This window comes from Antechinus flavipes, chromosome 1 (assembly GCF_016432865.1).
Source record: "Antechinus flavipes isolate AdamAnt ecotype Samford, QLD, Australia chromosome 1, AdamAnt_v2, whole genome shotgun sequence".
Classification (NCBI taxonomy): domain Eukaryota; kingdom Metazoa; phylum Chordata; class Mammalia; order Dasyuromorphia; family Dasyuridae; genus Antechinus; species Antechinus flavipes.
Genome location: NC_067398.1, coordinates 652,235,883 through 652,263,051, shown reverse-complemented (window position 1 = coordinate 652,263,051; position 27,169 = coordinate 652,235,883). Strand labels below are relative to the sequence as shown.

The 27,169-nt window shown below is 36.9% G+C and overlaps 1 protein-coding gene and 1 pseudogene across 2 annotated transcripts; one reads left to right on the top strand and one right to left on the bottom strand.

Moving 5' to 3' along the window:
* The window catches only part of LOC127544676 (ribonucleoside-diphosphate reductase subunit M2-like), a 681,272-nt pseudogene that overhangs the window by 439,680 nt on the left and 214,423 nt on the right, over nucleotides 1-27,169 (bottom strand).
* Nucleotides 188-26,403, top strand: LOC127544673 (zinc finger protein 501-like). 2 transcript variants are annotated; one of them, XM_051971439.1, is made up of 4 exons: nucleotides 188-11,534; nucleotides 12,103-12,229; nucleotides 12,980-13,093; nucleotides 22,018-26,403. In XM_051971439.1, exons 2-4 carry the CDS (start codon nucleotides 12,109-12,111, stop codon nucleotides 23,205-23,207), a joined length of 1,425 nt encoding a protein of 474 aa, XP_051827399.1. In that variant the 5' UTR covers nucleotides 188-11,534; nucleotides 12,103-12,108; the 3' UTR covers nucleotides 23,208-26,403. The 2 variants fall into 2 exon arrangements, with proteins under 2 accessions (XP_051827399.1, XP_051827398.1); XM_051971438.1 differs by having other exon boundaries at nucleotides 12,977-13,093.

Sequence of the window (27,169 nt, the reverse complement as noted above, 5' to 3'; positions counted from 1 at the left end):
TTTCTATAGTATCTTCCTTAGTAACCTTTCTCACTCCTATTCTTTAAGAAAAAGATTATCAAAAAAGAATAAATTCATTTAGGGATCTTCCATCTTTAAGGAGAAAATAATCCAGAAGATGGGAGTCAATGATATTATGTTATGTCAATAGTTTTAAGGAGAAAAAATTTTGAATTGGGATGTTTTTAAAGTCTGATGTGGGTTGTTAGAGATGTGAGTTGGAGGTCAGAAGATGAGGCATAGGAAAAAAGAATTTGGGAGTTGGTTACACAGAGATCCTACTATGGCTCACAATTTTAATTTGAATTTTCCTTTCCCTTGAATATAACTAGGATCCACTGATTACCTTTCTGCAATAACACCCAAATCTGCTTTCTCTTTTCTACACCCACTGCTATATAAGTCAATGTAGATCTTCATTACCACCTACACACACTGTGGCATTTGTATCCTTAAGAGTCTTCATGATACTAGCTTTGTGATATTTAGTCACTTTTAAAAAATTAAAGGATATAAAATGGCAATCTTCAAAAGGAGAAACAAATACCAAAGTCATGAATCCAAACTCTTTATTAAATGAATCCAAATTATACTATCTTACACTTAGTAAATTGACAAAACTCAAGTGTTGGGAGATCTGTAGAAAAACAGGCATCATACTACATTTTTGATTAAATTTTGAATTGATACAATTGAAAGCAATGTGAATTTGAATTTGAAGTCATTCATGCCCTTTGACCCATTGATCTTATTACTGGAACTATATCCCAAGGATATTTAGTATTCCATCAAGCTACCCCAGTTTGCACTTGTAAATTCCATCTCCTTAGGGGACAAATCCTCCAGGTTCAAGGTTTTCCATGAGTCCACACTCCTAAAATTATAACTCACAATCCCATCCTCCACTCCCATTGAAATGTTTATCTTACTTTGAGTCATTCAGAGGACACAATTAGTTCAAAGCACAAATATTTATTGACTGGTCAAAACTATAGCAATAACAAAACATAACCCTCATAAATAAATGAGCAGGGCACATGCCTACAAAAACACACAGTTTAAGATGGAAGAGTAGACAAACAGAATTCAAAGTGGAGAGACACACAAAGAGAACACATTTAACCAAGGAAATGTTCAACCTTGTTAGACCTAGGTTTATTGGGTAAATGGTTCCACTGTACTTCTTGAGCCTGGTCCTGGTCCTGGGTTAAGTGCTTGGCTCTGATAACTTACCACAGTCTCTACTGGATTCAGCTTTGGGTTCAACTGCCATCTTGGCATAGGATACTTTCTCAAATGGCATTGGAATTCATAAACCTATCAGGAGCCTAGGCTGAGGCCTGGCATCTTCTGAGCAAGATCTCCATTCCAGACAACCCATTCTTGGTTCTTTGTTACCAAAAATCTGCTCCCTGCTAGACCCAAGGTCTCCTTATCGCCTTGCCTGCTGTAATCCTTACCACTCTTCACCCCCTCCAATACAGAAAAGGCTTAGGGTAAAATGTCAAGATTATCTGCAACAACTGAGTTGCTCCTCCATTGTTTGTTTTTTCTTACCTTCTTTTCCTATAAATTAACTGTTACATTCACCTTAAAGGATGCTAAGGATATGGCTGATTCTCAGGCAGCCAAATATCATGTCTTTTAGCTATCTTCAGCCAGTGGCCCACACTTTATAACTCCATTAAGTTAACTAAGGGGTTTCTTCACATTTCATTCAGAAAATTTCTTATTTTGATCAAAGACTGACCCACTCTCTTTAAAAATGTATTATGTGGTGATGAAGGGGAAGAGATGCAGGGCAAAGAATGAGAAGAGTCCTATTTGTATTTTTAAAATTAGCATTTTTAATATCAAACTGAAAAATAGGTGGCCAATGATGGTGGAATGGTTCAAGCTGACACCCAAAGTTAATGGAATATTACCGTGGCATAAGAAATGAAAAATGTATAATGAAAGACATTAGGAAGTCATGCAGATAAGAGTAAAATCAAAATATTTAAATAGTGCTTTGGGATTTGCAGATAACTTCATATAGTGAACCTGTTGTAGTAGAAAGTGCTGGAATTTTAAGTTGGAAGAGATCTGGGCTTCAGATTCAGTCTCAGACAGTTCCTAGCTATAGAAAGACCCTTAAACCTCTCTCAAGCATTTTTTCTTATCTATGAAATGGGGATAATACTTATATTACCTACCTGAACTCTAAAAAAATAACAGTTCACATTTATATAGCACTCTAACCTTGAATCTCTTGCCCCACTGTCCTACTGCTGTCCATATCCTGGGTTACCTTGGTTTTCCCTGCTCAGACTATTTTTCTCAGTGGAAGAAGCCACAGAATCTATTGAGTGGGTGCACAATCTAGACATTATCTTAATCTCATTAATCTTATCCTCCCAGGTGCATAGTAATCCTTTAATTCTTCCAAATCATAACATTACTCATAGCTGTTATGTATCTTGTCTTTTCTTATATCTGGCACTTCTTTCAGCCTCTTTCTCAGGAGAGGTTCTTACTCCTAACTTTACTAAAAAATCAGAAATACCAATATAAGTACCCCTTTCTCTTAATTCAGCGCCTCAGATCCCTCAATATTCTTTTTTTCCCTTTGCTACTTGTCCTTTTTGCTTGCCAATAGCAAACCCTTTAGTTGTACGTAGATCCCACTATGTGAATTTTGCTCTTTCAATTATTACCTCCCTCCCTTTAATCTTCAATCTTTCCAGTATTCTATTTTTGCATAGAATATGAATATGCATTTTACATATTCGGTTCATTCTTTTCAATTCCTGAAAAGAAATGAATAGAATATGTAAACCAGCATTTAATACTGGTACTTTTCTGGCTGTTGAGAAATATGCCCAGATCTCCCAGTTTTTAAAAAAATCAATTTATTAAAATCAAATATATTTTATTTATATCTTTTATCTTTACATCAGTCATTTCAATTCTCCCCCCCTCCAAACTAAACTCTTTCTTGTAATACAAAACAATTAAGCAAAAACATCCATTATATTGCATGTATGCAATATTCTAACCTTACTAGGTTAGTCCCCTTCCTCTCTGCTATAAGATAGGGAAATATATTTCATTACCTCATCTCTAACACATTCCTTCCTTTTTCAATTATGTTGTTTTATTTTCTTTTAATATCCCCCCATAACTCCATTTACTTTGTTTCAGTTTCTCTTTTTCTATTTTTTTTAGTTGATTCTGCTTAGTTTGTTCTGGATCAAGTCATACAAATGATTCCATGTTTCTCTGAATTCTTTAAAAAGAAAAATCACTATACAATGGTTACTCAGTTTTCCCTAAATGTTTTTTTTTTTGCTATAAAGAAAGGCTGTAAGGAAGGAATATTGGGAAAAGTCTGCAATACTTTTTCTCCCCAAGGGATAATTTTTTAAAAATGTAATATGAAACTGCAAACCCTTCAAACTATGATCTTTTTTTCTCTCTTTTGGAATGTACAAAAAACTGCACATTCATTGCCTTCATTTCCTCATCTCTCACTCATTTCTCAACTCCTTGCAATCTGGCTTTTAGACCCATATATATATATGCCTATTTTCATCCCCATCTGGAAAGTCATTCCAAAAAATAAAAGAAAAAAAGATAGTTCAACATAATTGACACATCAATCAAATCCAACATTATAAATAGTGATTCACTTCTATAGTTCCATGTCTCTGCAAAGAAAGGAGGTATATTTTTACATGCTTTTGGAGGACCAACCTTGATCCTCCTATTTCACAGCAATCAGTTTCAATTCCTTTGTTGTTGTTTTTTGCCTTTTACAAAATTGAAGTCTTTGCATATATTGTTTGCCAGTCTCTTCACTTTGCATCACCTTATATCTTCTTGTTTTCCTGCATTTTTCTATTTTTTGTTCTACCCAGGGGTCCTCAAACTTTTTAAATAGGGGGCCAGTTCACTGTCCCTCAGACTGTTGGAGGGCCGGACTATACTAAAAACAAAAACTTTGTTTTGTGGGCCTTTATATAAAGAAACTTCATAGCCCTGGGTGAGGGGGATAAATGCCCTCAGCTGCCGCATCTGGCCCACAGGCCCTAGTTTGAGGACCTCTGTTAAATCTACACAGTAATATTCCATTACATTTACATAACACAATTTGTTAGCCACTCTCCAACTTCCAGTTTTTTTTTTTTTTTTTTTTAAATCACAGAAACTGTTACTGTAAATATTTGGGGGTATAAGGAACTTTATAACTGCACTACTTGGGTTTTATGTGGGTTCTCCGGATCCAAAAGTATGGACATTTTTGTCACTTTCTTAGCATAATTCCAAATTGCTTTCCAGAATGGTTGGACCAATTCACAGCTCCAACAGAAGTTTACTATTTTACCAGTTTTTCAGCAACTCTCTACAACAATCAATTACCTCTTGAAAAAGAAGGGAAACTGTTCCCTTTACTGAAGTTGTGTCCCATTTAAGAAACTATATTTCCTTTTGATCGGTGATCCCTTTCGGAGTCCCAGCCCCTTCTGGGGAAGGAATATCCCCCAGATAAGTTATCTTTTCGGGATGCTAGAGCCTTTGATTCAATTTGAAATCCTGGTCAAAAAGCACCCTTTTGAAGTGTTGTTAATTCCAATAGGAGATCAGGGTTGAAAATTGATAAGAATCTAAACCTGGGAACTTCAGCTCCTGAAGCCTCAAGACTCCTTAAAAATGGCAGTAGCAAGAGGCCCAAGCAACTTGCTAGGACCTTTTTTGCCTGCTGAGCATTCTCAGCGTAAAAATTCAATTTTCCCAATAGGTCTTTGCTGCTACAGAAGTCAATCCCTTAGCAAACTGATTTCTATCCAACAATAACTTTCATTTTACAATTAATAATTTGGGAATAAGTGAATTCTTTCATTTATAAATTTGTGGCTGATTAAAGGATATTTTAACTACTTATTGCCACTAACCTTATGACCATAAGGGATTGAGGGCATTCAAACTTCATCTCTCTTAACTGCAAAATCTGGATGGCCTTTTCTGACTTTGTTCTTCTTGACCTAAATCTGAGTTTTATATATTATTCATCACATTCTCTTCTTTTACACTCCTTCAATTTTCGACACTACATTTTCCTGATTTTTCTACCTCTGTGATAGGGCAAACATAAGTGTTTGGAACTTTATGAATGTCTATAAAACTACATACTACTCACTATGGCATTACAAGTCCATAATTTGGCTTTAGCTTACCTTTTCTGACTTATTTCACATAGCTCCCCTTAACATACTCATGTTTAGTCCAACTGGCTTATGTGTTCTATATGTAATATTTCATCTCTTGCCTTGTCTTTCTCCAGTTCAAACTGTTAAGTTAAAAGGTCAGAGATCAGAACATTTTATTTCTCATTATTTTAATTCCCCATATTAAACTCCTATGGCTTCATAATGTCTAGGATATCAAAAGTGAATTTCTCTTTTTGCCATTTAAAGCCCTTAAAAATATGACCCAAAACTATCTCTCTAGGCTTACTATACATTACTCTCCCTAAACTCATTATTTAAGTTTAGCTAAACTGGCTTTATTGTTCTTCATACAAGGCTTTTCATTTCCTAATTTTTCCGCCGTGAACTGTTCCCCATGACTGAAATGTATTTCTTTTTCATTCCAACCTGTCTTTTGCTCCACTTTATCTCATATTCCCAGTACCTAACACAGTGCCTGGATACAGTTAAGTGCTGACTTTCTCCTTAGCTCCACTTCTTAGAATCCCAGGTTTCCTGCAAGATTCAAGTGCTACCTGGAAAGGTCCTTCATGATTTCCCAGTGGTTGATGTTCTCCACCTCCACCTTTTATTTAAGTATCTGAGATATGTTCTAGGATGTAAAATCCTTAAAAGAAGGGACTGTTTATTATTTTTGTCACAATATTCCTGAGATTTAGTTTAGTTACTTACAAATAATATTCATGTTTGTTCAATGTAAAGCTGTGAACGTTTCTCTCATAACAACCCTGTAGGAAATGTACTTTTCCTATTTCTTTTTGTGTTCCAATCTGTAATTTGAGCTGTGGGAAGCTTCAAGTGTGGAAACTTCCTTCACAGATGTAAATGGACAATTTGAGAAAGTGGTAATCCAAAACCTGGAATAGATATATTAAGATTATACATGAACCCACCATCTTGAATGACTGAAAGCACGGCTTAAAAGGTCGTCCCTACCCTCAAAGGCTTTACATTCTGCCAGAGGAATTAAGAGATCTTGACCTCAATGTCAAGCTACCTCGCGAGCCCATCCAAGTCCTGCCCTCGCTGCCACGGGTTCTAAATGTCTGGGGCGGAATTCGAATACAAGGTTGCTGGCTAGACGTTCTGGGCTCCATTAGCTCGATCCCGTAGCCCCGAGCCCGCCCCATTCCCTCTTCCCTCAGCCCCAGGTTCTCTCCAAGTCCTTCTCTTTCTCTCTTCTTCCCTCCCTCAGGGCCCGCACTAACCTCGGCTCCGGGGATACCGGACCCTTCCAAACCACCCCGAAGGCCGGAAGTACCGCCCTCAGGCTTCCGCTCCCCGGGAGGGCCTGTCCCGATGCCCGGGGGGACAGCTCCAAGACCAGGAGAGAATTCTTCCCGTGGTGGCGGAGTCACTTGTGCGGTCAAATCTTTGGAAACTGGATGGGAAGGGAGCAGGAACGGGAGCGGGAACAGGCCGATTTGGCGGTTCCAGATCGACTAGCTAAGTTGCGGGCGCCCTGAGCTTCTACCCAAACGTGGTATAGGCCTTCACTCCCCTCTCTCCCCTCCCCCACGCCGGGTACCTGTTTGGTAGGGAGAAGCGCGCCGCGAGTCGCAGGCTAGAGGTGGGAGAGGATGGAGAGGTGAGGGGGAAGGGTGTGAAAAGAGTAAACCACCGAGGTCGCTGGGCCTCCAAGCAGCCTAGAGTGGTCCTCTCTTGGCTCTCCTTCAACCTGTCTGGATTGGGTGGATGCCGGAAGGGGCAGCCCTTCCTATCCTCTTCCTTGGATTGTGGGGGCTGCTCGGGAGCTGTGGGTGAGTCGGGCTCAGCCTGTGGGGGGCTCCCTTTTCCCTTTTTTACCCCTGGAGACCTGCAGATATTAGGGTGCAATTGTGTAATGCCTTTGCTTTGTCAACCCCAGAAACTGAAAATGTGTTCACTTCTGGGGAAGGAAGTATTGTTGAGGTTTAGAAGATCTCAAGAGATTGGGATCATATACCGCTGTCTGAAAAGAACTTTCTGGCTTGAACCCATCTCCCAGTCAAGGGGCAAGGTTTAATGTAATTGTAAGACCAGTTGAAGCCAGCTGAGTTCCAAAAGGATTTAGCAAAGAACTAGGAGCAAGAAGATAAATTTCTAGAAAAAGACTAGAGAGATCTGGTTCTTCTTGTCCCTGATATATTAATTTTGTGGCCCAGATTTAGAACTGAGGAATGATCTATTCACTATTGTCTCTGAAACTTGGTTATCACCGACCAGCAGATTATGTGACAGTCAGCAATGTTTGTATGACTCTCCTAAACCTGGAAGATTTTAGAATCATTGATAGACAGAGAGGATAATAGCACTCTAAGGTCAGGGAGCTTCAGGATCACTGCTATGTTTCCCCTAGAAGCTATACCTTATAATAGGGAAAGAGCTTTAATAGAACTGTAACCCTGAAAAAGCTCTAAGCTCCTGAAGGGCCTCTAGCAGAACCAGCACCGATGAGTGGAAGATGCTAAGAGAGCAGTTTGTAAAAGGGAGAGTAGGCTGCCAGGTCATGGGTTGAAAGAAATTCCAGACCCAGGGTGTTCTCAAAGTCTTAGAATAGTTTTATGCTGATAAAAAACACTTTATGTTAAAGAAAACTCTCAAGGCAGGGAGGAGGGATGGCATTAAATAGCTGTCTTCCAATTTTGGGGTTCGGACCCTGAAAATATATTGGGATCTCTGGCCATTGTAGCAGCTTAGGCCTTCTCCAAATCAAGAGGCAAAGATTCTGTTTTGCTGACATTGAGTTAATTGCCAAAATGGGACCTTATGGGAGAATCGGGGTATAAGTAGGTTTTTTAATAGGAGAAAAATAAACTGATTTGACATCATAACTTAACCTTGAGGTTGGATACTTAACTGTGGAGTTGTGAAGATTTTGATTATGCCAGGAATTCAAGGAGGGTTTATTGAAATAAAAATCCATTTAAAGATAACTGAAGGCCTACTTAAAAACAAAAGGTCTATTTTAGGAGAAAATCCTGTCTGTACTCCATCCTGCTTCCTTCTGGGAGTAGCTTGGACAGTAAACTTCAGGCCTTCTGTTGATGCTTCTCTCCATGCTCAACTACCCAGGACTTGGGTTTTTAGTCATCTCCATCAGTATTAGATTTGTTCTCATGGAAGCAATAGAAGGAGGTTGCCAAGAGGCCAATTGGGACTTGATGTAATGAAAAACTTCTTAAAATTAAAACTGTTCAAGCTTTGAAAGTTACATGTTGAATTTATTTTTATGTAAATGTGTTTCCTTATAATATATTGTATTATGTATTATAATTATGTATCATGTTACAAGATAGGCCTGATATGTATGTGGAGATTCAAATTTAATTGAAGATTCCAACCCAGGAAATGGTGGGGAGGTGATAATTATGTAAATGTAGTAAACATATATTTATATTGTATTACAAGATGTTCCAGAAATCTTAGTGTAGTTTCAGGCTTCTTGACGACTTGTATAGTATATATTATAATTATTTTTGACCTTAGAAATAAAAGCAAGAGCCACATAATAGAGATTCCCAGTTTCTGGAACAATCTTTTGTTCTACATATGTAAATTGTTCATTTTACTTGGTGTTTAAAGTAATTGTTTTTCAAAAGAGGGGAAAAGAGAAAAACAGTAAATACTTAATAAATGCTCAATGAGTGACTATAAGTATGAATTAAAGATTTTGTGTTGTCTTTAGAAGAAAGTACAAATTCTTCAGCTTGCCACAAAGGTTATTAAAAAACCTCGCATAATCTGCCTCCAGCAGATGTTTTCCCCTTCTTTGTTCCATATAATTCTCCAGATCAGCTAAATTGGTTTTCCCTCATCATTGCATTCAATTATACTGTGAGCTCTTTGAGAGCAGGAACTGGTTTTTTGCTTTAGATTGTAAGCTCCTTGAGGGTAGGGACTCAAAAAAAAAGAAAATTGTATTTGTATCCTCAACACTTAACATAGTACCTGGTACATAGTAGGTACTTAATAAATATTTGTTAACTTGACTTGTATTCTATCTCCTGTTTTCATGTGCACGAATTATTTCCTGTCCTTGTAATGTATTCCTTTCTACCCTTGAATCTTTTCTCTTCCTTCCATGTTCCAATTTTTTTTCCCCACACCTCCCTGCTTTCTTCTTTAAAATTACCTTCTATTTCTTTTTGTAGGTTTTTTTTTTTTATGTCCCAGTAAAATATTAGTACATTGAGGTCAGGAATAAGTTTATTTTTGTATTTGCATTTTGAGCATCTAGTCCACAGATATACATTCCTACCATTTCCAATTGTTTATGGCATCTCAAACTGAATGTGTCATAATGTTTTAAATTCAACATGTCCAAAACTGAATTCATCTTTCCTTCCAAATCCTCCCTTCTTCCAGACTTTCCCTTAACTTTTAAGGGTACCTTTCAGTCATCCAGGCTCACAATTTAGGTCTCATCCTTAATTCCTCATTTTCTCTAATCTCCTATTATACAATCTGTTCTTTGACCTGTGGATTTTATTTTTGTAACATTTTTTGAATACTCTCCCTTCTCTACTCTGACATTACCATCACCCTGGTAGAGACCCTCATCAGCTTAACTATGGTCCATTGCAATAGCTTGATGTTTTGTCTTCCTTCCACAATTCTTTCCCCACCTTAGTCCATTCTCCATTCAGTTTTCAAAGTGATCTTCCTCAAGAGAAAAGTTGTACCATTCACTGAAACTATAATGGCTCCCTATCACCTCCAGGATCAAGTGTAAAATCCTCCGACATCCAACATCTTTCATAACTTAGCCCTCTTCCAGTTTTCTCATACCTTACTCTGGACCAGGTACTGTACATTACTATTACAAGACATTCCATATCTATTAATTATAGCCTATTTAATCCATCTTAGTGTTATTTATAGTCTCTTTGCTTGTTTCCCTTGTTAAATGGTGAACTTCTTGAGAGCAGGGACTGTCTTGCTGCTTTTTTCTTTTCCCAGCACAGAATTTGTCACATAGTAAGCCACATAAAAATGTTAATTGACTTTTCATTGTGTGAGAAATTGTTCCAACAATAATCAGCAAGCATTTAGTGCTTACCTTGTGCTGTCTCCCATATTGATGTAGAAGTGAAAAAGCTCTTGCTCTCAAGGATTTTAAATTGAATACAAAGTCAGTTGTTTTGGGTGAGGGAGTGAGAAGTTACTAACTGCTGGGGAGAGAGTTGTAAAGGCCTCTTATAGGAAGTGGCTCGAGCTAAACTGAAGAAAAACAGGGTTTCTAAGAGAGAGGTGAGAAGGAAAATTATTCTAGGCATGGGATACAGCTTATGGGAAGGCAAAGAGAAGTCCAATTAATTGGAACCAAAGGGATTAGGAATGACACTTACTAAGCCTGGAAAGGCCTCACAAAACCTCCCCAATCTTTAACAACTTTCCCCCTTCAGACTTTATGTGGCACTTTATTATGGTTGGTTGGTTCTTATCTTTTATTTTTGAAGAGGACCAAGTGTCATTACTGTGTTAGAGTCAAGATATATTGTGTGTCCAGCTGTGGTTGATCAGACCAATATAAATTTGGAAAGCTCTTTCAAAAGGTCTGGCACAAATGGTCCATATGCACAGTTGGGATAGAGATGTCTCTAATGTGGGCATCTCATTTCTTTTGAGATACTACAATTCTACTTTGCTCATAATATACTTTTGATGTGGGTGTGCCACGCTAGGTGGACCTTTGCTAGCATGTCCTGTGTCATACCATCAATTCTGAGAGATCTTGAGAATGTCCTGGTAAGACTTTTGACCTCCGTGTGAGGGCTTGCTTTGAGAGTGCTCCTAAAATAATCTTTTATTCAAGTGTACTTTTAGCATTCAAACAACAAGGCTAACCCATCAGAGTTTTGCTTTCAGCAGTAAAATTTGAGTGCCACATTTAATCTTAGCCAAAAGGCCAAGGAGAGATAGCAATAGAGTTTGAATGCTTGGCAATTTAGCTTGAGAAAGCTGAAAGATCTTAAAAAATCTTGAATGCTTGGCAATTTAGCTTGAGAAAGCTTAAAGATATTAAAAGATCATGAGATTTAGATCTGGAAGTGCTTCTAAAGGTTATTTCCTCCCCTTCCCCCCAAAAAATAGAAAAAAATGGATTTCAGTAGATTGAAAGCAGGGAGTGTTATATATTTAAGGCACTAGTTTTACATCTCTTCTCCCAATAGTTTTTATTCCCTATGTTCCTAACATCTGATTCTCTTCCTTCAGAGCTTTCTTTTCCTCAAGTTTCTAAACATTTGAAGAGAATCAGGAGAACTAGTGATTACAGCTAAACTCTGGCCATTAAAGTCCAAGGTGAGCTGTCCCTCCTGAGACTCCATAGTTGTCCTAATGTAGCCTTGAACTTTTTATCAAAGGGAATACCTCCTCACTTCTAATCCCCACCAATAGTTGGTCCTGAAACAGGATAAGGGCTTTCATATTGATTGAAACCTGATGGTAGCTCCCTCTGTGTCCATTGTTCTTACTCCCCAACAAATAGGGTTTCAGGAGACAAGCTCAATCTATATCTTTGAGAGAGTTTTAGAAAATTACTTTTCCCTATGTGGGGGCTCTTCTCTGTATTGTTAGCCCTAATGTGGAGCTGAAGGAGATAATCTTAAACTCATTCCTCTAAAATAATATAATCTCCTTAAAAGAAAAAAAAAAGCCGACATAACCATTGCCATAGCGCACATGCCTCTTGCCCAACTCCTATGCACATACCCACACATATTTTGATTCATACTTAGATATGTTAATTGGAATGCATATATTCACAAGCGCCCATTGTGGCAAACATACAGGCAGATCGTCAGATCTCATTGTCTCATCCTATTAGTGGGGCTATTCTTGGAACTACATTAGTAACTTGTTGTTTCAGGTAGACATGATATTTGAGGATGTGGCAGTGTACCTTACCCAGGAGGAGTGGAGCTGTATGGGTCCTGCCCAAAGAGGTCTCTACAGGGATGTGATGCTGGAGAATTATGGGAATATAGTCTCACTAGGTAAGACCTTGCCCTCAGTACCCATATCTCAATTTCTCAGTTTTGTGAACACTCATGGTGGTTTAAAGGATGTAGTCAGGTCCAGGGATCAGATTCCCATTCATGTCTGGACTCAGAAAAGACAGTTTTCCTATTTCTTCCTAAGTCCCATGCCTGATATAGAACTGGAAGTGGTGAATAATCTGAGTCCTGAACGTGGTGCCCAGATATAGAATCAGAAAATCTCAGAGTTGGAAGTAATTCAGAGACCAATTGAATTTATAACTAAAAAGGAACCTTTTCCGAACACACTACAAGCATTCATTCATCCTCCCAGATGAAGAACTCTGGTGATATGGATCTCACTACTGTATGAAGCCAATGCAGCCAACTGGCCATTTCTAATTATTAAGCAGTTTTCTCTTATATAGAGGGAAATAATACATCCTTTACATAATAGGGTTCTAGTTCCAAATTTTAATAATTTAACATCCCTAGAGATTGAGTTTCCTACCATTGTAGTGTTAACTAATTGTCCCTCTGCTTAGGTCACTACCTATCTGATCCTTCACTGTCATTTACAATAATAGTCCTGAGACCCCTTGAAATGGTGCCCAGATTTTCTCAGGACCTTCCTATCATGGTTTTTCTGGATATTGCATTTTTCTTATTATTCTTCTCATTCTTATTATTATTTGAGGGAATGTAACCGGATTTAGCACAGGTCTTTGTTCTCAAGATGTTTACCAGGTCTCATTTCTTTATAAGCAGGAATTCCAGTATCCAAACCTGATGTGATCTCCTTACTGGAACGAGGGGAAGAACCGTGGGTCTTGGATAGGCCAGGAGCTAAGGGAAAAGAGATTTTTAGAGAAAACTGCTCAGGTAAGTAAGTGAAAATTTTTCCTTCAATAATTGTACATATATTTATAGAGCAACTGAGCTATTAAGCTGAAAACCATCTAGTCCAAAGTGCTGAATCTCAAGAGAGCAATAGAGACCTTTTTTGTTAACACTGGAGAACCATGATAAATATAGAAAATGCACATATCTAGCTTTAGATGATGGCTTAAGTTAAGCTGAAAAGACAAGGAAAAGAATCATTTACCTATAATATCCACCAACTCTTTGTTCTGTGAATAAAGAACATAAGAACTCATCCTCTGTTTTAAGTGCAAGGAGCTATGTTTAAAATAAATAAATGATAATTCCTGCCTTGACTGAATTACTCTATGCAAAGAAATACAAGTTAGCTGGATCTCAGAGGTTATCTCTGCTGATTGTTATTTTCATCTCAAAAAACCTAGGATCCCTGCAATACTTGGGGAGCTATTACATTGTTGCCACTTTATAGCTTTTGACTGCTTATGGAGCACTTAATAGCTCATCTCATAGTAACATCAATCTAGGTTCAGAATTTACATTTCAACAGGCATTGTCTTAAAAAGGGTGGTACAAATTTATTATTGCTCAGAACTTTGATTTAAATAAGATGTAAGAGAAGAAGAAACTCATAGACAAAACTAATATACAGTAAACACAGTGGCCACTAGAACAAACAAATAACATACATCATCACTACTCCAAGGAAGCACCAACATCTGAATTCCTTGGCTGAGGACTCATGATCAAAGCTATTCAGAGTTTGCTAGGCAAGTTTGAACAAAACTTCCCAGCCCAAATCCTCAAAGTCCCTTTCCACTAGGAGGTTTTTATAAGCTGAGAACAAAGAAGGCACTATGCTAAATATTCTCATTTGATACAGGACTCTTGAGATGTAGCTGCCTCGCAAGTACAGGATGTTCCATCATAAGAGGCTCACCAAGGAGAATATTTGTTCATTCCTTTAGGAGGATTATGTTTACTCCAGGAATTGGCCGGGTTTCTAAGGTAAACACAGGCCTATCATAAAGGATACTCATTAATGAAAGTACCAGAAAGGTGACCAACCCTTCTTGTGCTTCCCTGGCATTCTATCAGGTAACTACAAGCATATTCTCAGGTTCTCACCAAAAACTTACACAAAAGACATGGCTGAGACTTATTTAATACTCACTAGGATTCCTTATATTCATTTAGTCCTCAAAACAAATCTGCTAAATGTATACCTCAAATTATACACTTCTCTCATAGGACTCTAACGACGGCAGTGCTTTGTAAACTTTAAAATGCTCCAAAAACCTGAGATGTTGTTATGCACCATATTTACTGATGAGGAAATGGGTTTTTATCACTAATACTTTCCCTTGCTTTTTTAGGGTCCTCAAAAATCTCTCCCTCCTTCTAGTTTTGGGTCCTCCTAACCCATCAGGCTAAAAGATAAGTAATTAAGGAGAATTCAATTACTTTAAAAAAAAAAACAGTATAAAAATTTGCTTAGTGGTTATAGAAAGGATCGAGAAGTTTGCTGGTAACTGAGCTTGAGCTTCTTGATCCTATTCCTGATTCCAGCTGATCATTTTTCACTCCCTCGTCCCCTCTCCCACTGCCTTTAGGCATCAGCCATTCTTCTGTCCTCTGGAAAATGGTATGGCTGGTGATATGCAGGCCACTAATTGATGTCTTTAATTTCCTGCCCTTTCATGAGGCAGCTGGGTGACTTGGTGGATCAAGCCCTGGGCCTGAGGTCAGGAAGACCAAAGTTCAAATTTGGCTCAGATGGTTACTATTTGTATGGCTCTGGGCAAGTCACTTAAGGTCTGTGTGCCTCAGTTTTCTCATCTATAAAATGAGGATAATAGCTCCTGCTTCCCAGGGTTGTTAAGAATATTAATGAGATGATAATGTTCAAGTGTTTAGCACAATGCTATATAACTGTTAGCTATATCTTCTATTGTTATTCAGAGAGATCATAAATTCAATGACCTAGAATTTCTTTTTTTTTAAATTATTATTTTATTTTATTTTATTTAATAATAACCTTATATTGACAGAATCCATGCCAGGATAATTTTTTTTACAACATTATCCCTTGTACTCGCTTCTGTTCCAATTTTTCCCCTCCCTCCCTCCACCCCCTTCCCTAGATGGCAAGCAGTCCTATATATGTTAGATATGTTGCAGTATATCCAAGATACAATATATGTTTGCAGAACTGAACAGTTCTCTTGTTGCACAGGGAGAATTGGATTAGAAGGTAAAAATAACCCGGGAAGAAAAACAAAAATGCAAATAGTTCACATTCGTTTCCCAGTGTTCTTTCTTTGGGTGTAGCTGCTTCTGTCCATCATTTATCAATTGAAACTCAGGTCTCTTTGTCATAGAAATCCACTTCCATCAGAATACATCCTCATACAATATCGTTGTCGAAGTGTATAATGATCTCCTGGTTCTGCTCATTTCACTTAGCATCAGTTCATGTAAGTTTCTCCAAGCCTCTCTGTATTCATCCTGCTGGAATGACCTAGAATTTCAAGGAAACTCATGGCACCTACACCCTCAGTACCCTTATCTTAAAAATGAAGAATGGAGGCCCAGAGAAGCCTTTACAATACTCAAAGTGCTTTCATCATATGTCATTTTATTTGATCTTACAGCACCCCTCTGAGACAGATGGTCCCTATATCATTATGCTATGGGAGGGAAAAGTCTCTTGGACTACACAGAAGCAAAGGGAGCACACTCTCATGGATATGACTCTGTACTGGCTATCAGGAGACTTATATTCTAGTCACTGATCTGCCATTGGCTGGCTCTGTGACCTCAGACAAATCTCTTAATTCTTCAGGACTCAGGTTTTCCTTTTATAAATGAAAGGGTTGGACGGAATTTCATGTCTTAAACAATCAATAAGCATTCATTACATACTTGTTGTATGTGATATACTATGTTAAACTCTACTAATACAAACATAGAAGCACTTCCTATCCTTGAGGAGTTCACAAATGGAGGAGGGCACATATCAGGATAAGGGTTGATTGTTGATTGATAAGGTCATTAAATCTCCCCTCATTAAATCTCCCCACTCCATTTAGTCCTTTATCCAGTGAAAATACATTTTAACTGAATCAGTCTGAGATGTGATTAGTGTCAGCACAGGTCTCTCTAGGTTTGATAGGAAATCTGTTGGATTGGTTGAGGGACTGGCCCACACTCAGCGGGTGTATATATAAAAACACAGAACTAATTTGGCATTGGGGAAAAAACCAGAATTGGGGACCCCAGGAGCTAAAGTGGCAGCACAGGAATAACAAGTGAAAGGAGAAAGAGTCAGAGCCACAGTAGAGAAGTGAAAGATTGAGAAGGGTCATCAGTTCTACAGGCATCTCTGAGCTTAAAACTCAGATTAAAGACACCTGAGCTCTGCTTTTTACCTAACTTCCTCTCCTGGTACCTGTCTTATTAATAGACATTGTAACATATTCTAATAGCTTTTTTATCTAAATATTTTTAGAAACCTAAATTTTGTTCCCACTCCAAAGAAGTCAAGGGCTAGCTAAAGATAAATGGAAATTTAAGACCGAATATCAAGCTTTGCCTAAATGTTAGGAATTTTCCTAACTGGGCATTCTAAAAGATTGTGATTTTACTCCAAACTTTTTGTTTATTTTTAATTTCAATAGTATTTTATTTTTTCCAATTATATGTCAAGATAGTTTTCAGCATTCATTTTTATAATAATTTGAATTCCAAATTTTTTTCTCCTTCTCTCCCTTACTTCCCTTCATTCCAAGATAGTAAGCAATCTCATATAGGTTCAACATGTACAATCATTTTAAAATACTTCCATATTAGCCATGTTATAAAAGAAAAATCAGAACAAAATGGAAAAAAATGTGAAAAAAAAAAAGCAGACAAAACAGTATGCTTCAATTTGCATTCAGTCTCTACAATTCTCTTTCTGAATGCAGATGGCATTTTCTATCCCAAGTCTATTAGAATTGTCTTGGATCACTGTATTGCTGAGAAGAGCTAAGTTATCATAGTTGATAATCAGTGTTGCTGTTGTTGTACATGATGTTCTCCTGCTCCCTTCACTCAGTATCAGTTCCTGTAAGTCCAAGTTTTTTTTTAAACCAATTTCTTATAGAACAATGGCATTCCATTATATTCATAAATCATAACTTATTCAGCCATGTCTCACTTGATGGGTATCCACTCTATTTCCAATTCTTTGCTACCACAGAAAGAGCTGTTACAAACATTTTTGCACATGTAGATCCTTTCCCCTCTTTTATGATCTCGTGGGGATTCAGATTCATAGTGACACTGCTGGATCAAAGGATAGGCAAAGTTTTAGAGATCTTTGGGCATAATTCCAAATTGCTCTCCAGAATGGCTGGATCACTAACTTTTTGTTTAAATAATTTAAAGTCCTTATAGCTAGAGGTTGTAAATTCTGGCCTGAAGGCCTAATCTAGCCTTTGCGCTGATAAGGTAAGCATGGTTTTTTTAAATAAAATAAATAAGTTAAATTTATTTTAAGTAAAAATTATGCTTAGTTTGTGTTTGACTAGTATGCTGCAGTTTGCTAACCATTATCCTAAAGTATTAGGTCCACATGGAACTAAGGAACCATTATATTACCCCTAGACTTAAAGGGAGTTAAGTATTATATTACGGTGAGGTAATTACATTTATAGAGACAGTGAAGGTAAGGAAGAAAGAGAAGGAATATTCTCCTTCACTGTTGTTATGTAAATAGGTATATACAAGATAAGCAGAGTAGATGGAAGATAGCTTTAGAAGGAGAGGTGGTAATGGTAGGAAGGGGACTGGAAAAGATTAGGAGAAAGTGGCATTTGAGCTGAATCTTGAAGGAAGCCAGATATTCCAAAAGGCAGAAGTGAGTAGGGAGAGCATTCCAAGCATGGCAAGCCACCAGAGAAAGGCAAAAAAAACCCCTACCATTGAATAGGAATGGGGCAGATTTTGAAGAGCATTAAATGCCAAACAATTTTGTATTTGATCTTGAAGTTAAATAGGGAACCACTGAGATGTTATTTAGATGGTAGAACTATGCTTTAAAACTGTATTTGTGTGTGTGTATGAGGCAGTTGAGGTTAAGTGACTTTCCCAGGGTCACACAGCTAGGAATTGTTAATGTCTGAGACTGGATTTGAACTGACTTCACTAGGAAAATCATTTTGACAGCTGTATTAAGGATGGATTGGAATGGGCAAAGACTTGAGTAAATAGATGGTAGTGGTGAAGGGCTGAACACGTGTGGTGGCAGGGTGAGTAGAGAGAAGTAAACAAGAGATGTACAAATAGAAATGATAAGATTTGACTCAAATGTTTATGCAAGGTCATTGCATAATGTAGTCAAATATCATACTGAGGTGGTAGTAAACTTGGATAATAAGGAATATGATAGAACTCTCTTTAGTAGTAGAGAATTTCAGAAAAGAGGAGAGTTGGGGAGATATACTATGAAAAATATCCTATAAAGTTGTGACTGCTTTAAAATCAAAAGAGGAAAAGGTTTTGAAGTTAACACATTGATATCTGAGCCCCAAATCTGAGTTTATTTGAAAGAAATTAGTCTTTTAGCTATAAAAGTCAACTTCTCCAAATATATCTATAAAATGGGAATAATAATATCAGTACCTGCCTCATAATATTTTTCTGCAAGTGAGATATTCTTTGTAAAAATGCTTTATAAACCTTATTATTTTTTGTTAGAAACCTTCTGGTTGTCAGGTGGGCCTTATGTTTTCAGTTCCATTCCTAATAAATTCAAAGCAACATTTCTTGATAGAAAAAATTATTTTATAGCTAAAAGACTAATTCTTCACTTACCATCAGTTCATCTAAGTCTATCTAAGTTTTTCTGAAATCTGCACGCAATTCACATGTAGGAAGATTATGGAAGCAATAAAAATTAGCTTTTGTCATTATTATGAAATAGTTCATTTGCCTATTGTCTTCTTTATTCACTTCACCTCTGTGAATTTTTCGATATAACTTCTTTAAAATTTTAAAACTACTTTTATTGTAAATGTTTTTAGTAGTAATAGTTATATAATTTTTTTCCTTGTTAAACTTTCCCCTAGTCAGATCACAGCCAAAATAATTATTTTTAGCTCTGGATACCACATTTTAGGAAATTCTTGAATAAATTCAAGCACAAACAAAGGGATAACCAGAGAGGTTAGGGAACAAGAAACCATGACATTCTAGGATCAAATGAAGACCCTAGAATGAGTTAGCCTAGAGAAGAGAAGACTTATGGGGAACATAGCAGCTTGAGTTCACTTATTTGAAGGGCTGTTATGTGGAAGATGCTTTGTTTTAGAGAACAGAGCAAGGAGCAGTGTCTGAGTGGTTGCAAAGATATAGACTTTGACCCGATTTGATTAAAGCTGTCCTAAAGTGGAATAAGTTTGGAGGTTTTTTAAAAAAAAGTCTGGATAATTCTTAGTTAGGAGGGAATTCCTATTTAAGTACAAGTTGGATTAGATGGCTTCCAAGGTTTCTTCAGACTCTCAGACTCTATGATTCTAAACAAAATATACTGAACATAACCTTTTCTTGATTGATGGTGATATTCATAAACATTAGTTATTGGAAGAGCATTGGTCTTACCATCAAAAAGCTTGGTTTGTAATGATAGCCATGCCACTGATTCATTTAAGTGAGTCATACTCTCTGGGCTTTATTTTCCTCATTTGTGGTGGTGACATATTATACTAGAAGAGAAGTTATTAATATTTTGGGGGTCATTTTGTGACTCCTTTAGCAGTCTGATCTATGAATCCCCTTCTCAAGAGTAGTGTTTTTAGGTGCATAAAACAAAATACAGAGGATTACAAAAGAAACCAATTACAATTGGTACCTCAGCACTCATATGCTTCAAAACTCCTTGAATTTCGTATTTGACACATTTCAATAAGGAAAAAAACTGTTTCAGCCTTGCTCAACACTTATTGCACTTGCTTATTGTCTTGGTTGAGCAGTAAGAATGGGAAGTTGGCCAGGCATAGTGCCCAGCCCCTGATCTGAATGCTTTTGCCCATGGGCATGTGCAGCTCCTCCCCAGTGAAAGTGGACGTGCACAGGACTATCAGATTGAAGGCCATGATGCTAAAGCTATGCCTGGACAGATCCTGGGACAGTTCCTGCAGAATGATGTGGCTACAGTGTAGTCTCTTATATTCTTCTCTAAAATATAATGTCCTCTGGGAGCAGGTTCCTTGGGGGGCTTCTGGGATCAGCCTTCATTTCACTTCAGTGTAATCACCCTGAATGCAGCCAGGAGTTAAGTGTAATGTTCTCTTCTCTAAAATATAATGGTTCTCTGGGAGCAGATTTCTTGGGGGACTTCTGGAGGCACCCTTAGTTTCAGTTCAGTGTAATAATCACCTCAACTGCAGCCAGCTGTTAAAGTCTAGTCCTTTATTGTCTCTTCCAAAATAGCCTGGTTAGCTTTCTTAGAAGCCTGTCTCTCTCCTTGGTTCTGAGAGCTCTTGCCGCTAGTCCTTTGTCTCTTCCAGCTTCAGCTTCTATCTCTCTCTGAATCCAAAGCCTTCAGCCAGCACAAAGGTGGAATAATGGAATGAATCTGTCTTCGCCTCCTCCAGTGGGCTCCTCCTCTAGTTGGCTTGTCCTTCTGACTTGTGAATCTCTTGGACTTGTGAATCTCCTGACTGAATCCTGGCTCTGAATTTCTCAGAGCTTCCAGTGGGCTTGTCCTTTTATATCCTCTTTTAGAGGTGTGAACTCTTAATGTGTGAAAGGTATGAACTCTTGCAGAACTTAACAAGTACTATGCACATTAGTGAACCAGAGAACTGCTAAGCACCATGCTAAAATTAGACAATCAACTTAGCACCTTGTAAGAATCCTTACAGTTAAAAGTCCAAATTCTTTATTGTTTCCTTCAAAGTCTTATCTCCTTCACTTGGGGCTTGGCTAGTTTTTCTGGAGGCCTTCTGGATCTTGGTTTCAGTGTTGTCCATAGGACAGCCTGCCACCACTTCTCTGTCTTCCTTAGTTGTCCTCCTGGTTCAGCTTGTCCGAGTTTATATAGTCTCTTCTCAAAGGTATGAATCTTGTGAAACTCTAGTAAGTACTAAGTACATTACTGAACTAGAAAACTGTTAAGTACCATGGTACTAAATTAGATAAATATTGTCTCTATCAATTCCAGTGACTTAGCATGTTGTAAGAATCCTAACGGTCTCCTGCCTCCCAAAACAGTAGACAAGGAAACTTGGAGAGTGTGGGGTATAGGGAGACTCTAAAGGTTGTGGTTCCTCTCAGAAAATGAGTGGGGTCAAGAAGTCTGGTTGGGCTGGCTCTGCAGCTAAAAGCCCCACTTACCCTTTTTGGAGAATTGGGTGGGGAGGAATGGTTAGATTGAGAATTGGAGACATATTCTTTTTTATTTATTATTATTGAAGCTTTTTATTTTCTAAAGATATCAAGGATAATTTTTCAACAATGACCCTTGCAAAACCTTATGTTCCAATTTCCCCTTTTGTCCCCCCACTACCTTCCCTAGATTGGCAAGTAATCCAATATAGAGACATATTCTGTATGGTAAAAATTATTTCAGTACTTGATGTTTTTGCCACTGCCTTCTAGAACCTATTAATGATAAATATCATAGTACCACTGTATATTTTAATTACAGTTATTAAAAATATTTTTTAAAAAACAAGATCTTAAGGGTAACTCTTGAATTAAAGAATTTTTAAGATTCTTGCTTTTTGATTTACTGACAAATTTGACACTCCATATAGAATTCTGATTTGTTGTCTTCCCAAAAGACATTTACTCCATTAATTTTGTCTTGTCCTTGCCCTAATGGTTTACTTTGATAACCAAAAAGCAGCCGGTAACTCTGAATTTTAAATTTTTTTCAGTTCATGAAACCAGCACTGAGAAGTTGCCTCAAAAATTGGAACCTTCTATAGAAAGGAAATTGCATGGAGTGATGTCCAAGAAAATTGTGGGTAATGTCTTCCAAGGATTTGACTTTGGAGAAGCCTGGGACTATGAAAAAGAGTTAGAGAAACATAGGGGAAATCTTGCCATTGAGATACTGAAGAAATCCTTTTGCCAAGAGGATTTCAGACCAAATAAGATCTGCAAAAAAACTTCTGTGTGTCAGAGAAACCAAAAATGTAATGAATTTCAGGGAAGCTTCAGCCTGAGCTCAAACCCTGTTAGACACCAGAACATTTGGACAGGAGAAAGACTTCAAGAATTTACATGTGACTTAATTTTCAAACGGAATTCAAACCTGATGAAATACCAGAGAATCAATATGAGTGAGGAATCATGTAAATCTGACATATGTGGGAAAACATTCAGAGAGAGTTCAGCCTTTATTGAACGCCAGAAAATTCACAATGGAGAGAAACCTTATGAGTGTGATAAATGTGGGAAAACTTTCAGTCAGAGTTCTAACCTTATTGATCATCAAAGAATTCACACAGGAGAAAAACCTTATGTCTGTAAGGAATGTGGGAAAGCTTTCAGGCAGAGCTCTAACCTCATTAAACACCAGAGAATTCACACAGGAGAAAAACCCTATAAATGTAATGAATGTGGGAAAGCCTTTAATCAAAGCTCTAATCTTATTAAGCACCAGAGGATTCACACAGTAGAAAAACCCTATGAATGTAATGAGTGTGGGAAAACCTTCAGTCAGAGCTCACATCTAATTAGTCATCAGAGAATTCATACTGGAGAGAAACCATATGAATGTAGTGAATGTGTTAGAGCTTTTAGTACCCGATCATCATTTATACAACATTGTACAATTCATACTGGAGAAAAACCTTATAAGTGTAATGAATGTGGAAAAACCTTCAACCAGAACTCCAACCTTACAAAACATCAGAGAATTCACACTGGAGAGAAACCTTATGAATGTAATAAATGTGGAAAAACCTTTAACCAGAACTCTAATCTTACTAAACATCAAAGAATTCATACTGGGGAAAAGCCTTACAAATGTGATAAATGTGGGAGAGCTTTCAGTGCTCGTTCATCTTTTATGCAGCATCATAAAATTCACATTGATGAGAAACCGTACAGTGAATGTTGAAAAACTTCAGCTAGTACTTTTAAAAAATCTTAATAAACATCAAATAATTCATAATGGAAAGACACCTTACAAATGTGATGAATGTGAGAAAACCTTCAGGGTAGGCTTATTCTTTATTCAGTTTAGAAAGCAGAGTGAAAAAAAATTTCCAAGGAAAGTAACAAATGTAAGAAGGCCTTTAAGTGTAATGATTGTGGGGAAAGCTTTTAGCCACAATGGAAATGTCATTTGGCATCAGAATTGTTATATTGGTGACAAACCCTGTGTATAAATATGATTTTCAAAAAATTCACAATGAACATAATTCATAATGAAAAGAAAACCTATGGATATAATGAATAGTGCAGAAGACATCAGGAAGAGCTCTGATCTTAGTAAATAACTGAAAGGTTACTCTAGGGAAAAACTGGCCTCAAGAGAAACCTTTACTCCATAAGCTTCATTTAAAATCATAAAAGTCATGCTGGAGAAAAGAACACATTTCTTGAATGTAGGGAAATCTTGAGTAAGAAGTCTAGAGGTTTCATTTGAGAGAAATATGATAGTGAAGACTTGCTGATGTATCGGAAGAACCTGTGATTTGATCAGAATGAAATTCATCATCTATATATGACTTAATAATTTGTGAGACAGCATTGAATCTAGGTTTTCCTAACTCCAACCCTAATACTTCATCCACATACCATACTGCTTCTAATTTGAAATGAAGATAATGACACTTAACATTTGTAAAGTAATCTCATTTGAGGCTCATAATAATTTTATGGTGTATTACAAGTATTACTGTCCTCATTTTGCAAATGAGGAAATAAATACTCAGAGAAATAACTTACCTATGATTACATAACAGTAAAAGAATTTCAATCAATGTTTACTTGATGCCATATCTAGCACTTTATTCATTGTACTATATTGCCTTTCCTAATAAACATGAACTATATATGCATTATTTAGCATAACATCAAAAGCCTCTTTAAAATTAAATGAAAAAAGCCTCCTTAAAAATGAGACACTGCAATAGTAAGAAAATAATTAATTAAAAGTTTCTGATATTCCTCTTTCAGAACTTAAAATATTTAAAGAAAGATAAAGGAAGATTATAGATTTAACTGCTAACAGGACTAGGTTTGATAAATCTATACTGATTATAGGAGTAATAAGGGGTGTACTTATTTTTCTTTTTAAAAAAACTTATTTTTTCTAATTACATTTAAAAATAAATTTTAACACTTTTTTTAAATTTTGAGTTCCAAATTCTCACCTCTCTTTCCCCTCCTTTGTCCTTGAGAAGGCAGTTTGATATAGATTATATATGTGTAAATTGTTCAAAACATTTCTATTATTAGCCATGTTGCTAAAGACAAAAAGAACATAAGAATAGTAAAGTTTAAAAAGGATACTTAGATCTGTATTCAGGCTCCATCAGTTTTTTTGTTTTGTTTTGTTTTGTTTTTCTGGAGGTAGGTATCATTTTTCATCACTAAGTCCTTTGGAATTGTTTTAGACCACTTGCTGAGAATAGCTAAGTTATTCACAGTTGATGAATATTGCCATTATTATGTACATTGTTTTCCTGATTTCTGCTCACTTCACTTTGCACCAGTTCATATAATTCTTCCCAGGTTTTTGTGAAACCATCTTGCTTATTTCTTCTAGCACGATAGTATTCCATCATAATCATATACTGTAACTTGTTTAGTCCTTCCTCAATTGATGGGCATCCTCTCACTTTTTTTTTTAATTTAAATTTTGTTTTAAATTTTATTAAAGTTTTTATTGACAAAACATATGCATGGGTAATTTTTCAATATTGACCCTTGCAAAACATCTGTTCCAAATTTTTCCTTCCTTCCTCCCACCCCCTTCCCTAGATGGCAACTAGTCCAATACATATTAAATGTTAAAATATATGTTAAATCAAATATATGTGTATATACACACATGTATATTTATATAGTTAGCTTGCTGCACAAGAAAAATCAGATCAAGAAGGAAAAAAAAAAAGCCTGAGAAAGAAAACAAAAAGAGTAAGAATGCTATGTTGTAGTCCACACTCAGTTCCCACAGGCCTCTCTCTGGGTGTAGATGACTCTCTTCGTTACTGAACAATTGGAACTAGTTTGAATGATCTCAATGTTGAAGAGAGCCATGTCCAATAGAATTGACCGTCATATAATCTTGTTGCCTTGTATAATGATATCCTGGTTCTGCTCATTTTATTTAGCATCAGTTCATGTTAAGTCTCTCCAGGCCTCTCTGAAATCATCCTGCTGGTCATTTCTTACAGAACAATAATATTCCACAACATTCATATACCATAACTTATTTATTCAGCCATTCTCCAATTGATGGGCATCCATTCAGTTGCCAGTTTCTAGCCACTACAAAGAGGGCTGCCACAAACATTTTTGCATTGGGTCCCTTTCCCTCCTTTAGATCTCTTTGGGGTATAAGCCCAGTAGAACCACTGCTGGATCAAAGGATATGCACAGTTTGATAACTTTTTGAACATAGTTCCCAATTGCTCTCCAGAATGGTTGGATTCCTTCTCTTTTCCTGTCATTTAAGCCAATATGACAGGTGTGTAGTGGTATCTCAGAGTTGTCTTAATTTGCATTTTTCTGATTAATAGTGATTTGGAGCACCTTTTCATATGACTAGAAATAGTTTCAATTTCTTCATCTGAAAATTGTTTATATCCTTTGACCATTTGTCAGTTGGAGAATGGCTTGAATTCTTACAAATTTGAGTTAATTCTCTATATATTTTAGAAATGAAGCCTTTACCAGAACCTTTGAATGTAAAAATGTTTTCCCAGCTTATTGCTTCCCTGCTAATCTTTTCTGTCATCCCCTCACTTTCGAAAATTCTTTGCCACCACAAAAAGATCTGCTATATTTTTGAACTTATATGTCCTTTTCTTTCTCTTCTTTTTTTAAAATTTAAATCTCACTGGGATACAGAACTAATCATGATATTCCTGGTCAAAGGGAATGCAGTTTTATAATCTTTGGGCATAGTTTCAAATTGCTTTCCAGAATGGTTGAATCAGTTTACAACTTTATCAACAGTTCATTAATGGCCCACTTTTCCTATGTCTTTACCAATATTTGTCATTTTGCTCTTCTGTCATGATAGCCAGTCTGATAGGTGTGAAATGGTATTTCAAAGTTTTTAAATTTGCATTTAATCAATAGTGATTTAGTACATTTTTCTTATGACTATCTGTGGTGTTTTTCTTCTTTAGAATAATAATAGTTCTCTCTGGGAGCAGGTTTCTTGGGGAGGTTTTCTGGAGGCAGCTTTAGTTTCAATTAAAAGTAATAATCACCAGCACTAGCCAGGTGCTAAAAGTTCAGATCTTTTATTGCTTCCTCCATAATAGCCCGGTTAGTTTTCTTAGAGGCCTATCTTTCTGCTTGGTTCCAAGAGCTCCCTCTGAATGTCTCCAAATGCAAAGGTTTGTCCTTCAGCTTCCAGCCAGCCAGGTGGAAAATGGAATGAATCTCTTGCCTCCAAGAGAGGGTTTGTGGGCTTCCTCCCAGAGTGCTTCTCTTCAAACCCTGGCAATGTTCTGAAGTAATACTTTCTAACCTGAAGCTAAGAGCCTCTATATTTGATATCCCAAAGATTGACTCTTCCTTTTGGAGGCAGGGATTAAGGGAGGTGTGAATTTGGATATCTCATACTAAACCCTAAAATCTCCCAAACTGTGAACTCCAATGAGTAAAGGTGTGAACACAAGCATTGTTTCTCAGTTCCATTTAGTACCTTGTTTCTTCTGGCCCATAACATCTCCTTGTAGGATCAGATCGATCATACTGAACCATGCTAAATTAGATCATTATTATCTCTATCAATTCTAATGACTTAACAGTTTGTAAAGATTCCAACAACTATCCAACTAGGTATTTTTATGGAATTGATAGTGTGCTAGGGCTTAAAAAAGCTTATGAATAAAT

Bases quoted from the DNA above. Each gene is read 5' to 3' on its own strand.
- LOC127544673 (XM_051971438.1), top strand. From the start codon at position 12,109: ATGATATTTGAGGATGTGGCAGTGTACCTTACCCAGGAGGAGTGGAGC. The intron at 12,230-12,976 runs GTAAGACCTTGC...TTTCTTTATAAG, and splicing joins TGGGAATATAGTCTCACTAG to CAGGAATTCCAGTATCCAAA. The intron at 13,094-22,017 runs GTAAGTAAGTGA...AATTTTTTTCAG, and splicing joins TTTTAGAGAAAACTGCTCAG to TTCATGAAACCAGCACTGAG.